General features: G+C 43.3%; 1 protein-coding gene and 1 non-coding gene across 5 annotated transcripts in view; both read left to right on the forward strand.

Moving 5' to 3' along the window:
• tubgcp6 (tubulin gamma complex component 6) overlaps positions 1 to 14,385 on the forward strand; it is a 33,908-nt gene that overhangs the window by 17,587 nt on the left and 1,936 nt on the right. The window contains exons 14-23 of one of the 4 annotated variants that reach the window (XR_009788562.1): positions 1,430 to 1,545; positions 1,806 to 1,944; positions 2,020 to 2,091; positions 3,980 to 5,393; positions 6,254 to 6,397; positions 6,608 to 6,746; positions 8,192 to 8,333; positions 9,558 to 9,832; positions 12,905 to 13,037; positions 14,014 to 14,152. Coding sequence is in view for 3 of the 4 variants with exons in the window: in XM_061773679.1 (XP_061629663.1) it covers positions 1,430 to 1,545; positions 1,806 to 1,944; positions 2,020 to 2,091; positions 3,980 to 5,393; positions 6,254 to 6,397; positions 6,608 to 6,746; positions 8,192 to 8,333; positions 9,638 to 9,832; positions 12,905 to 13,037; positions 14,014 to 14,227 (2,708 nt within the window). In the remaining variant the exon portion in view is untranslated. Of the gene's footprint in view, positions 1 to 1,429; positions 1,546 to 1,805; positions 1,945 to 2,019; positions 2,092 to 3,979; positions 5,394 to 6,253; positions 6,398 to 6,607; positions 6,747 to 8,191; positions 8,334 to 9,557; positions 9,851 to 12,904; positions 13,038 to 14,013; positions 14,228 to 14,385 lie in introns of those variants that run through there. The other 3 variants (XM_061773679.1, XM_061773680.1, XM_061773681.1) reach the window with 3 other exon arrangements.
• Positions 7,945 to 8,016, forward strand: trnag-ucc (transfer RNA glycine (anticodon UCC)). The gene has a single exon. It is a non-coding gene; the product is annotated as a tRNA-Gly (tRNA).

The following is a 14,385-nucleotide window of genomic DNA, read 5'->3' on the forward strand; positions in this document are numbered from 1 at the left end:
CCTGCGTGGGTTTTCTCCGGGCACTCCGGTTTCCTCCCACATCCCAAAAACATGCATTAATTGGAGACTCTAAATTGCCCGTAGGCATGACTGTGAGTGCGAATGGTTGTTTGTTTCGATGTGCCCTGCGATTGGCTGGCAACCAGTTCAGGGTGTACCCCGCCTCCTGCCCGATGACAGCTGGGATAGGCTCCAGCACGCCCGCGACCCTAGTGAGGAGAAGCGGCTCAGAAAATGGATGGATGGATATTATGTGTTCAAATAAAGTGCTTAACTTCAGGATAATGATTTGAAAAAAAACTAACAAAATACAGATAATACTTCGTTTTGATCATATGGGTAGAAGCAAAATCATGCATTATACATAGGTAGAAGGATTTTCCAAAATTTTGAATTCAAATTTGTAGGTGCGCATTATACATGGGTGTGCATTATACTCGAGAAATTACGGTAATTAAAATTTTCAATTCAAAGGTTTTGACAAATGTAAATTAAACTTTTTTTTTTTTTACATTCAAAAATTATTTAAAATAAAGTGTGATATCTGATTCAATTCACATTTATTTACAATTTTGAATAAAAATCATCGTGACAAAGTTTCAACTTTTTTTCATTTTCAAAAATAATTTAAAATCTAAAAGTATGATACCTTGTAACATTCCATTTTTAATTTAAAAAAAATGGTGTGCTATCTCAAATGTTTTAACCTTCTAACCTTTAGATGTAGGTCATATTTAGTTTCTGAATATGTGGTGGGCTAATGAAAAATGTGCAGTGCCCGCGGGCTGTACTTTAGACACCCCAGGGTTAAGGTTAGTGTACGTATACTGACAACAGTGATCCTTAAACAGTTTAATGATTTTACAACATTACCTTTAAGGGCTTAGAGAAGATTTGTTTTGGAAAGAAAATGCACTGGAAGTGAGCCTGTACATGCAATGAAGACTCAGCGGATCTTCCGCTAACAACCCCAAATCCTCCCTGACACACAGTGCATAGCTTGTCTTTTAGTTTAGATGCATCAATTCAGCATACTTCTGTGAGGCCAATTCCTATTTGGCTTTGGCGCCCTCTTGTGGCCCAAAAACACAAATAAGTGTGTTTTTCAGAGAATAATTTAGTATAGGTTCCCTAATAAACGCAAGTAGGTAAATTTGCCATGACTGTAGTAGCTATTGTTTGTCTGTGTAATTGGTTTTCCATGAGAGGAATTTGAAAAAGCCACATTTCAACCTTAACAGTTCAGTAAAACATTTTTCATTTTGAAATCTGTAACCAAAAAGCTCAGTATAATACATCATTTACGTACACACCCTGCAGTGCAAACGCAAGAGAGCCTTCCAAAGCGAACCATAGCCAACAGAAGATGTTGTGGAATATTTGATATACAGTACATGTCTTACTGTACGATGTGGTTTTACTCTCACAGTGGCGCAGAGTGGCCAAGAAGAAGCAGGAGGACGACGACTTCAGCTTTGCCAGAGAACTGAGGGACCGGGAGAAGAGACTTCAAGCGCTGGAGGAGCAACTGGAGCAGAGAGCCAGGTCTGACTGCTTATTGATAGCCGATCGGTAACTGATTGATGATTAAAATCACCCGACGGGCGTCATATCCACCCATGAGCGATGTTTTGGAATTTAATGTACTTACCTTGTGTGTGGCTTGTAATGCCATCATACTGACAGATTGCCCCCCTCTTACTTCACTATTTTCCCCAAATCTGGTCTTTACATTTGCCTTAGCCGACCGAGTTTATGTATATGAACCCAGCAGACCTGTGATGTGCATGTGACTCCAATTGCAGGAAGGAGCTGATCGCCCAATACAGCCACCTGTCAGAAGAGGCGGCTCGTAAGGAGCGACGGGCCTTGTGGAGGGCGCAGAGGATGAGACTGGACGAGGCTCGATCCAACTTCTTCGTCCACGACCAGCAGCAGTTGCGAGTGTGTTGCGTGAGACTTTTAAATGCCGAGCGCTAGGATGCATTAGCAACCAAATGTCATGTGACTTCTTACCAGGCCGTATTGGAGAAGTATCCTTTGGGCCAGGAGAGACCTCCTGCTTCACCGCCTCAGTACCTGCTAGCACTGGTATGACACTTTTCATGTCTATAATATCCTCATTATGCACCTTCATTGGAAAGAACGGGTGGTGCCACCAGGGGACTTTGTTTACCTTTACTATGACTGACAGCCTGTGTGTACCCCGCCTCTTGCCCAAAGTCTGCAGGGATAGGCTCCAGCAAAAATGCTGCTGATTTTTTTTATTTTTAATCATTATTTTATTTTAATTGTCCTTATTTATTTGTGGAAAATGTTAAAAAAAATACATGCTGGTGCATCTAAATAAATAACAATATTGGAGAAAAGTTAATTGAATTTCTTTTCGAAGTTCAAATCAATAAGTGAAACTTGTATTATATAGATAAACACATGGGAAAGTCTTAACATTCCTCATTTTTACATTAAAATAAACTTTGATTGTTTCTCCATGTCATAATCAGATTTCTTGAGCTGGTGAATTTTTGTGGTAAACTACATTCATTAACATTATTAAAAATATATTGGAACATTAAATATTTCCCTCTGTCTCATCAATCTATACACAGGACAGAGTTTCACTCTTTGAATTGACCTACTGAAACAAGTTTTCCCCAATATTCTAATTTATTGAGATGCACATGTATGTATTATGTGACATAAATGTTGAAATATCCATCCATCCATTTTCTGTACCGCTTATCAGAATCAGAATCATCTTTATTTGCCAAGTATGTCCAAAAAACTCACAAGGAATTTGTCTCCGGCAGTTGGAGCCGCTCTAGTACGACAACAGACAGTCAGTTGACATAGAACACTTTTGAGACATAAAGACATTGACAAAAAAACAGTCACTGAGCAATAAAGGGTTGCTAGTTATCTGGTAATGCCGGTACATTTTTATTTATTTATTTTTTTGACAATTGTCCTCTACCGCTTAGAGCAGTTCGAAAGACAACTATTGCAACGGTCCGGTGCAATGACCATTGTGCAAAGGGCGCCGAGACTTCAAGCGAGTAGTGCGATAATCTGGGACAATGTTGATTGTGCAAATGTTGCAGATACTCCTCAGTCAGTGTGCAAATGGAGCAGATGCTACTCTGGCATGATTGGCCAGTATTGGTCAACAACATATGCAAATAGTGCAGCGTGGCGAGACTACTACAGTGAGTGCACGAGTAATGTATAATTGGCCCCACAGAAATGTGACAACAAACTCAAGACAAAAAATTGCCAGCATGTTGTAATGGAATTGTAGGTTAGGTGTTTAAGAAGTTGATTGCAAGAGGGAAGAAGCTGTTGGAATGTCTGCTAGTTCTAGTTCGCATTGATCGGTAGCGTATCCTCACTAGGGTCGCGGGCGTGCTGGAGCCTATCCCAGCTATGTTCGGGCGATAGGCGGGGTACACCTTGAACTGGTCGCCAGCCAATCGCAGGACAGATAAACAAAAACAACCATTCGCACTCACGGGCAATTTAAAGTCTTCAATCAACCTACCCGTTGAGAACATGCAAACTCCACACAGGCGGGGCCATGTAGAAGTATGATTTTTAAAATATATTACTATAAAGATGCATTTGCACGTCTCCCTATAAACCCGAAAAGAAACCTGGAAGTCAAGTAACTGTATCATCAGCCTAAAAGCATAATTGCCTAAGTCATTTTTTTTAACATTTTTGGCTTAACAAGATAAAAAGAAAAACTAATTGACAAACAGTTGCCATGGCCTGGATGACTGACAGTCTACACAGACTAAGAAAAAAAAAACATTTTCAGCAAGCACAAAGCATGGAAAATGACTTTGACAAGTATGCTGTGACGCTAATGATATGAGGAATATTCTCAAAACTGCAATTGAATAGGGAAAAATTATACATTTACTCAACATGTCCCAAAAATATTATCTCCTTTTTTTTCTGCAACATTTGCTCTTTGCAGGAAAGTCCCACAGAGCAGTTTCTGGAAACGAAACCAGAGGTGCCTGAAGAATCACAACCGTCGCTTACAGTTGACACAGCCGCCTTCATCTCCGGCGACTTTATCCCAGAGTTGCCAAACCCCGACAACATCCAGCAGGGGGACACAGCCTTGCTGGAGACGGGCACAGACGTCCCCGAAGCGTGTCCCACAGCACAGCTTATAGACTACGACTTCAGCGCCCCCTTCAGTCCACTCGAAGGAATCACCGCCCAGCGATCCCCGGTCGGGCTCAAGCTTCCTTGCGGCTCTGTCCCGCTGCAGCCTGACGTGATCCGCAACCATCCCTCCTTTTCCCACTTCCCCGTGGGGGAGAACATGTCTCTGATCCACGACAGCCTCCCCGTGGCCAGCCCCTTTGGCCATGTTTCGAAATCCAGCTTTTCCCTTGGACAGTACACCCCCGAGGAGCCTCAAAATGTATCCAGATTTAATGGGCTGCCTTCTCAGGATGCTACGCTGCTAGGACAAGGTGACGGTTCTGTGCTTGTGGAGCAAGACAAAGTTGTGGAACCACATGGGGATGCGGCTATAAAAGATGAAGACGATGCCCGTGCTCTAACACAAGAAAAACTCGGCAGTCTTTCTAATAGTAATGGGGTTTGCTCTTTCGAGGCACTTCTAAACCTGACCACCACTCATTTATCACAGTCTACGATGGCGCATCCCTCAGATTCACACATCAAGATCGGTGAGTATGTCTCGGACGTCGAAGCCCCTCAGCCTTCCCCGAACGTTCACGGCCACTCCTCGCATGCCCACATCAAAGTTGGAGAGAACGTGTCCAACTTTGTCAATTCGCTCCCCACCCGAAACGTCCACGGTCACGCTTCCGACGCCCACATCAAAATCGGGGAAAACATCTCGGAAGACTTCTCTCCACTGCCATCTCCCAGCATCCACGGTCACGTCTCGGACGCCCACATCAAAGTGGGCGAGCACGTTTCGGACGTCTTCTCTCCGCTGCCCAGGCCCGGTATCCACGGCCACTCCTCTGACGCCAACATCAAAGTGGGCGAGTTCGTCTCCAACGTGTCCGAAGCCAGACCCCGATGGAGCAAGCACGGCCATGTCTCCGATTGCACCCTTCAGGTAGGCTGCGTGGTGTCCGGCTCGGCGCCGTTGCCCGGAAGCGCCCGCGGCCGCGTCTCAGACTCCAGCTTGGGCAGCGGCTGCATGGTCACTCAGAGCAACGTGCTTCCGTCCCCGCTGCCGGGCAGCCAATACGGACACTCCTCGGACTCCGCTCTGGGAGTGGGTTGCGTAGTGTTAGGCACGGCTGCACAATCCACCATGCCACAGGGCGGCGAGAACGGCAACTCGTCACCTTCTTTGTTGGGAGCCGGGAAAGTGGATCACAACAATGATGCCAAAGGTATTAAAATGAAATGCTTTACAAAATTACAATTCCTCATTAGGGCCCAAGCACAAAGGCTTTCACATCCTGCAAATAGCCCAAAAATATAATTCAGGTTTATAATTAGCTTAAATAATAGCTTCAACCGTAACTATACCACAAACTATGATTCCATAACATTTCACACTCATCTAACTACATTATCCTGAAAAATAAATGGCTTACAGATGATTTGATTTCTTTGAGCCCCTTAATAGCATACAGAGCTTGGCTCTCAGTCAAGATGTATCACTTAAACATCAAGCGTTCCCCTTCTCCCGCATATTCGTGTTCTGCTTCTCGCACAATCGCCTATTTGCAGACTTTTTTGTGGAACCTGTCCTCCGTTATTTGCTGAAAAACTCATCATGTGGGATCTTGGTGACACGAAACTATCATGAAGTGAGTTGAGGAGCTTCATTTAAAGCAGTGATTTAAAACCAGGGTGCCGTGAGAGATCACCAGGGATGCCAGGGGAAATGATCCAATTTCACTTAAATTGTCAGAATATTGTGAATTAATTTCAATATAACGTTATCTATCTATGCAAGCGACATATATGCAAGCGACAGGCAGAACAATTCAATGCTCTTCCATTAGATGCCAGACATTGAAATAAACCTGTTGCCAATTGCTGTCATGGCTTCCTGAAAGTATATCAGCTTTGTGTTCAATTAAGCAGGCATTTAAATTTCACACAGAGCAATTCAAGTCAATTCAAACAAGATCAACATTGTTTCAGTATTATACTTTTTGTTATGTTTTTTTGGGTGGAGTGCCGTGAAATTTATCATGTCACCAAGCCATTGTGTTCTCATGTAAAATGATTTTGTCGACAGCTGGGGAGTCTGAGATGCACGAGCAGCAAGAGGGGGGCAGCGGGTTTGACTCGTCCCCCAGAGAGAAGTCTGAACATGCATATCTCCTGGCCTTGTCTGCTCAGTACCAGGTGGAGCACTATGAAGACTGCTACAGCCTCATGGGTCAGTCATAAGTGTTTGGGTACAACATAAAATGTTCACATTGCATTTCTAAGAGTTCTTGAGGTCTAAATGTGGGCCAAACATTTTATCTCCTTCCTCGCTTAAGTTGGGATAAATATATTTTCAAACACCGGCGAGCGAAACAACACAATATTTGGTCAGATACATTGCGACATAAGAAGTTCATAATGTAATTGGATGTCCTTCCAGAGTCGTCTCCCGAGTGTCAGCTGCTCAAGCACGTCACCCGGGGCCCCTGCGTCGTCCTCGCGAAATCCGTGCAGCTCAGCGAGATGGTCTCCCTGCCGGTTCTGATCAAACACTCGGTCACCGCCCCGCTCATCACACAGTGAGTAGCAAAGACGCTCATGTGGCCACCACGGGATACACGGGACAATGTTCATTATCTTCCATCTTTTGAGGTCTTTTTTTGCATACGATGCAGTTGAGAAGCTGCAATTCCATCTCGCCATTTCTAGTCGTGACTTTAATCTTTCCAAGCTGCAGGCCACATTTTTATTTAAATGTCTTTGCTCCTGACCTTGCACTTTTCACATCATCTACCTGCACAATATATTGAGATCAAGTACAAAAACTACAGTGAACCGCGAATTATTCCTGTTCATATTGGGACCAAGTAATTCATTAAAAGGTTTTTAATTGCCTGTAGATGCCATAAGATGTTGGCAAAGCACTGCTTTTGTCAAAATGAACCTCCTCAACCCCATCCGACTCTGCAGTTTAGAGGGGAAACTGCTAACAAGCCGACCCGCCTCCCAACCATATATAATAAAACTAAAAGAAAAGTGAGGTTTCTATAAGAAGGGTGCAGTGTATACATTTGTCATTGATATAGTATTTAAATAATTGTACGGCGTAACCACACCAATTCCTATCTCACAATATGTTGCATTTTTCTGTGCTATGGTTAGCCTTACATTTTTCTTCTTTTCTATTGCTGGTTAACCCCCATTTACCCACCCATCCATCCATTTTCTGAGCCGCTTCTCCTCACTCGGGTCGCGGGCGTGCTGGAGCCTATCCCAGCTATCATCGGGCAGGAGGCGGGGCACACCCTGAACTGGTCGCCAGCCAATCGCAGGGCACATACAAACAAACAACCAGTCGCACTCACATTCACACCTACGGGCAATTTTAGAGTCTCCAATTAATGCATGTCTTCGGGATGTGGGAGGAAACCGGAGTGCTCGGAGAAAACCCAGGCAGGCACGGGGAGAACGTGCAAACTCCACACAGGCGCGGCCGGGGATTGAACCCCGGTCCTCAGAACTGTGAGGCTGACGCTCTAACCAGTCGACCACCATGCCGCAACCCCCATTAAAAAAAAATAAACTAAAATAATTCCAACGAAACAGTGGGTTTCAACTCCCAGTTTAGTTTAACAATTGTACTTGTATGTTTCACTTCTGGGCCCTTCTACGACCCTGTCATGTAGCCAAGAAAGAAAAGCAAACAGTCAGTGGCCTCAAGCTGTGGAATGTTGCCGACTTCGCCTCCTCACAACATTCCACATCTGTTTTGACACAGCGTTGGTGGTATAGTGGTGAGCATAGCTGCCTTCCAAGCAGTTGACCCGGGTTCGATTCCCGGCCAACGCAGTCCTTTTTTTCTTTTTCTCCCTTTTTGGATTAAACCGCAAACATTTTATTTTGGGTGGGTAATATTAAAATTATATTTTGATAATACTTTTTATAGGTTTTTGTTGCATTTCCTCATGATGATGTGTGAGTAGTTCATTTTGTATCATGTTCTCGCCCCTGCTTCGGCCTGCAGCGTGTCGCTGGTGAACAAGGCAGTGGTGGACTACTTCTTCGTGGAGTTGGGGGTGGAGCGGCACTTTGAAGCGCTGCGCCACTTCCTGCTGATGGAGGACGGCGAGTTTGCACAGTCGCTCAGTGATCGGCTATTTGAAAAGGTGACATAGGCTCAATGTTCTCCTCTCGCTCTAATGATTTTAATATTGTACAAGGAAGTTCGCTCAAGCGAAGAGTTTGTCTTTCACCTTGTCCTTCTATTTTCTTGTTTTTCAATGTGATAAAATAAATTAATGCTGTTTATGACATTTGATATTTATATTTTTTAGTTGTTTTTTTATTGCTGTTATCACTGTCATTGCTATTAATTTCTATAGTTATGTACACAAGTCTTGCATGAACATTAAGAATATTTAAAAAATAAGACAACTGATGAACAAGTTGCAATAAAACAATTAGAAAAATATGTTACGAGGATTGAAATGATAAAAAAAGGACTGAGAATGAAGTCCCAATACAAGACAAAAAAAAACATTACAAGAGTCATAATTTTACAAAAGTGAAATCTGATTAAAAATCATAATACTACAAAAAAGCTGCAAAATAAGAATACAGTTGTAATGTTATCAACAAAAAGTCATATGAAAAAAATAATAATATCCTGTAAATCATATTAAAAGAAAAAGCTTTGTAGTTTTATGAGTAGTCTTAATAACAGAAAAAAACTAATTACCAGGAAAAAAAGCAATGAAGTCGCAATAAAAACCAAAAAAAGATTACATTTACCAAATAAGTTTGTCTTATGAGGAAAAAATTATAGTAAAAAAGTTTTTTTTTTTTAAGTATATATTTACGAGAATGAAGTTGAGAGCATTTTTTTGTTTTACAAGAAAAAACATATACAGTATAAAACATATATATTACACAAATGCACAAAAAAGTAAATTAAGTAAAACATTTGATTTAATTAAAATAGTCACAATATTAGCATTAGGAAATTTATATCACGAGAAAATAGCTGTAATGTAATGAGGAAATTCATATGGTGTTGTAATTTTCTGAATAAAGTTGAGATTTTAGGGAAAAAAAGAGGGACTGCAAATGTTCAATTTTACAAGGATATCATAGTAAAATGGTACCTAAAATATTGCCTGTTCCGTCAATAATAGGTTTCTGGTGACAACAGCTTGATCCTGAAACAGTTGAACTGTATTTCCATTATTTGTTATGCGGTGGGAAAAAGCTGAACCAATCATAGGTTGATCAGCATCCTGGAGCTGAAAGCAGTACTTTCCACCTTAACCAAACTGCTCAAAGAACAAAATGGTGGCTTCAGATGTTTTGGATTGTGTAGATAATATTATATATTTTCCTCATCTGTCCAGAGTGCTCGGAAACCCCTGGAATCACGTCTTTTTAACGTAAAAAGTGCTGTGCAGTCAATAAACGTCGTGCGTCCTCACAGCTGGGCAGCGGGCAGACTCCCGGAGAGCTGCTCACCCCTCTGGTGCTCAACTCCATCCTCAGCAAGGCGCTGCAGTACAGCCTGCATGGCGACACGCCGCTCGCCGCCAACTTCACCTTCGCGCTGCGCTTCCTGCCCGACACCTTCCACCCGCACGCGCCCGACTCCCTCAACTGCCTGGAGCTGCGCTACAAGGTGACTGATGACTAACACGTGAGTCCAAATTGGACAATTACGAGGAAAGAAGTGAATATTTACAAGAAAAAGAAAACAAGTGAAAAGTCATCATTCAGAATAAACACATTGATATATTACAAGTAAAAATAGTTAACCTGGTGAAAAAACGTTTTATGGGAGAAATGGCCATCCATCCATTTTCAACACCGCTTATCCTGGTTAGGGTCGCGGGGCGCTGGAGCCTATCCCAGCTGACTTTGGGCGAAAGGCAGACTACACTCTGAACTGGTCGCCAGTCAGTCACAGAGCACATATAGACAGGGACAACCATTCGCACTCACATTCACACCGTCACTGAGTGGGAACTGAACCATACTGCCCGCACCAAAGTCAGGCAGTGTACCACTACACCATTAGTGACCCGGAGAAATGTCATTATTGGGGGGGGGGGGGGCTATTTTACTGATGAACTGTAATATATGGGGAAATAAATTAATGTTACAAAAAAGTAATTTTACAACTAATCATAAGACAAGAAAAAAAATGTTTTTCAACGTGAATTTTTATTATTCTTTTTACATATCCTATTTGATGAAAAATGCAGCCCAATGGGGGGCACAAGTCAGTGCGAACTGTAGGCCGGTCCCAAGCCCGGATAAATGCAGAGGGTTGCGTCAGGAAGGGCATCCGGCTTAAAACAAATATGAGCGTTCATCCAAAGAATTCCATACCGGATCGGTCGTGGCCCGGGTTAACAACGTCCGCCACCGGCGGCGTCAACCTGCAGGGCGCCGTTGGAAATTCAGCTACTGTGGGTCGAAGTCAAAGGAAGAAGAGGTGGAAAGCAGTTTCTTCGGCAGAAAGAGAAGAGGAAAGCACAGAGCCTAGAACTGAATGTGGGGACTTTAAATGTTGGGACTATGACAGGAAAATCTCGGGAGTTGGTTGACATGATGATTAGGAGAAAGGTTGATATATTGTGTGTCCAGGTGGAAAGGCAGTAAGGTGAGAAATTTAGGGGCAGGGTTTAAATTATTTTACCATGGTGTAGATGGGAAGAGAAATGGAGTCGGGGTTATTTTAAAAGAAGAGTTGGCTAAGAATGTCTTGGAGGTGAAAAGAGTATCAGATTGAGTGATGAGGCTGAAACTTGAAATTGAGGGTGTTATGTATAATGTGATTATTGGCTATGCCCCACAGGTAGGATGTGACCTAGAGGTACTGCATGCGGAAGTCTGGAGTGGCAGAGAAGTATGTTAGAATAATACAGGACATGTACGAGGGCAGCAGAACAGCGGTGAGGTGTGCTGTAGGTGTGACAGACGAATTTAAGGTGGACGTGGGACTGCATCAGGGATCAGCTCTGAGCCCCTTCCTGTTTGCAGTGGTGATGGATAGGCTGACAGATGAGGTTAGATTGGAATCCCCGTGGACCATGATGTTTGCAGATGACATTGTGATCTGCAGTGAAAGCAGGGAGCAGCTGGAGGAACAGGTAGAAAGATGGAGGCATGCACTGGAAAGAAGAGGAATGAAGATTAGCCGAAGTAAGACACAATATATGTGCATGAATGAGAGGGGTGGTGGGGGAAGAGTGAGGCTACAGGGAGAAGAGATAGCAAGGGTGGAGGACTTGAAATACTTGGGGTCACCCGTCCAGAGCAATGGGGAGTGTGGTCAGGAAGTGAAGAAACGGGTCCAAGCAGGTTGGAACGGGTGGAGGAAGGTGTCAGGTGCGTTATGTGACAGAAGAGTCTCTGCTAGGATGAAGGGCAAAGTTTATAAAACAGTGGTGAGGCCAGCCATGATGGACGGATTAGAGACAGTGGCACTGAAGAGACAACAGGATAAAATAAAAATGAGCTCATCAGAGGGACAGCCAAGGTTCGATGTTTTGGAGACAAAGTTAGAGAGAGCAGACTTCGATGGTTTGGACACGTCCAGAGGAGAAAAAGTGATTATATTGGTAGTAGAATGATGAGGAGGGAGCTGCCAGGCAAGAGAGCCAGAGGAAGACCAAAGAGAAGGTTGATGGATGTCGTGAGGGAAGACATGATGGCAGTTGGTGTTCGAGAGGAGGATGCAGGAGATAGGCTCTCATGGAAAAGGATGACGCGCTGTGGTGACCCCTAAAGGGACAAGCCGAAAGGAAAAGAAGAAGATCCTATTTGATGAAAAACTCGCCTATTCGCTGAGTTCCGAGGTTCATTTAGACAAACGTAGTGCTTTACCACTATTGGCAATTCTAAACCTTTAGAAGGGTGCAAATGTCTTGATTTTTTTTGAATGGGGGAAAATTGTCACACGACAAAAAAAAAAAAAAAAAGATTTTAAGGAAACTTTCATAGTATTATGAAAAGAGTGTACAAGAAAAAAGCCAGAGTAGAATACAAAAAATAATGCTAACCCACGATGCCAAATGCCGTAGAGAGGCTAACGAAACTAGCATTGATGTCACTGTAGTTTCATATAACCCTTCAGGCAACAGATATTTGAACACAAATGGTAGCAACACAAGCAGACAGCATACAACACCAATCAAATGCATATATTATTTGTCCTCTGCGTAAAACAACACATTACTGCAGCTTAGTTGTGACAGTCTTCTTCGTGTTACACCATCAAAACTAATTTCTATTTTTGTATTATACTGCCCCCTGGTGGCTAAGTCACACACACCAGAGGGCATTAAATCATGATGCAAATCGGTTTAATTAGTTCGGCACCTGCGAATTCATCTATTCGTGGATTTTGTTTTCCAAAAATATATTAAAAAAATATATATATATATATTTGAATTTACATTTCTTTGTCCTTTTTATTGTTAGTTTTTGGTTTGTTTTTAGTTATTCGGGGATTTTCACTCTTTGTGGTCCGGCCCCGTCCTTATCCCCCGTGAATAGCGGGAGTCTATTGTATACAGTAATATTGTACAGTATTGTGCTATGTTTTGTAAAAAAAAAAAATTCAAAAGTTAAAATTTTTCATTTTTTCGTGAGGCTGAAACGTATTAATGGCGCTTTCATTCATTTCAACAGGGAAAGATGATTTGAGATACAGATGTTTTGGTGTGCGTGTCTGTGCCCTCAGGTGGACTGGCCGCTGAACATCATCATCACCGACAGCTGCATGAACAAGTACAACCGCCTGTTCTCCTTCCAGCTGCAGCTCAAACACATGGTGTGGAGCCTTCGCGACGTCTGGTTCCACCTTAAGAGGACGGGTGAGTGCACCAGTACATTTTGGGATGCCGCCCCCCACCCGCCTCTCCACTTTGTATTCATAGAGACCATTAACTTGTTTATTCCTCCCCTTCCCCAGCGAGTGCCGCTTGCGTTGCGTTATCGATTCACCGCCATCGATTGGTGAGGCGGTGCTCAGACTATTCAATATTTGTCCTTTAACGAATATTGAAAAAACATGTTATGGTTGTATTGATTGTTATCACTCAGCTCCTGCAGGGGACGTGGCTGACGATGTGTTAATGGTTCAAACGCAGTGCAAATGTGGTTTTTTTTGTTTTGTTGATTTTTTTAAATGTCATTAACTTTGTTTTTTTGCCTTTAAAACACGGAAAAATAATAATTGTGAAATGTCAGAGGCCGAAGGAAATGTCAACATGCTTTTTTCTTTGAAGAACTTGAAATGAGGCGTTAAAACTTTTATTTTCATCCATCCATCCATCCATTTCCTGAGCCGCTTCTCCTCACTAGGGTCGCGGGCGTGCTGGAGCCTATCCCAGCTATCTTCGGGCGAGAGGCGGGGTACACCCTGAACTGGTCGCCAGCCAATCGCAGGGCACATACAAACAAACAACCATTCGCACTCACATTCACACCTACGGGCAATTTAGAGTCTTCAATCAACCCACCACGCATGTTTTGGGGACGTGGGAGGAAACCGGAGTGCCCGGAGAAAACCCACACAGGCACGGGGAGAACATGCAAACTCCACACAGGCGGGGCCGGGGATTGAACCCCGCTCCTCAGAACTGTGAGGCAGACGCCCTAACCAACTAAAATTAATACTAGTAGCAAACCAAGTCATTTATAAGGAAATGATAATTCTTAGGATCTAATAATCATAAGTCAAACTTAAATGCCTCTGATTAAGCTCAATAAAGTTCAGATGGGTGTGTAGACTTTTTATAACCACTGTATATGGTAATACTAAGTGTATGTTAACTGTGTGTACATCAGCTTTGGTGAAAGGCGCGGGGCGCTCGGTGCAGTTCCGCCAACTGCAGCTGTACCGCCACGAGATGCAGCACTTCGTCAAGGTCATACAAGGTTACATCGCCAACCAGATCCTGCAGGTGTCGTGGAGCGAGTTCACCGCCAAGATGGGCGCCGCCTGCGACCTGGACGCCATCCACCGCATGCACGCCGACTACCTCAACAGGGCCATCTTCAGGTATGTCGCGTTTCTATCTGATAACCCCCCACCGCCATCCCACCGTCTATCGTTGCCACAAGATGGTGGAAATGTTAGGGTTGAAGCTCCTCAACATAGTTTTACAAGATGCTACCAGATGGTGTTACAGCATTAAAGTTCTCTCAATGTGATCTTTT

Source organism: Phyllopteryx taeniolatus, chromosome 5, assembly GCF_024500385.1.
Source record: "Phyllopteryx taeniolatus isolate TA_2022b chromosome 5, UOR_Ptae_1.2, whole genome shotgun sequence".
NCBI classification, from domain to species: domain Eukaryota; kingdom Metazoa; phylum Chordata; class Actinopteri; order Syngnathiformes; family Syngnathidae; genus Phyllopteryx; species Phyllopteryx taeniolatus.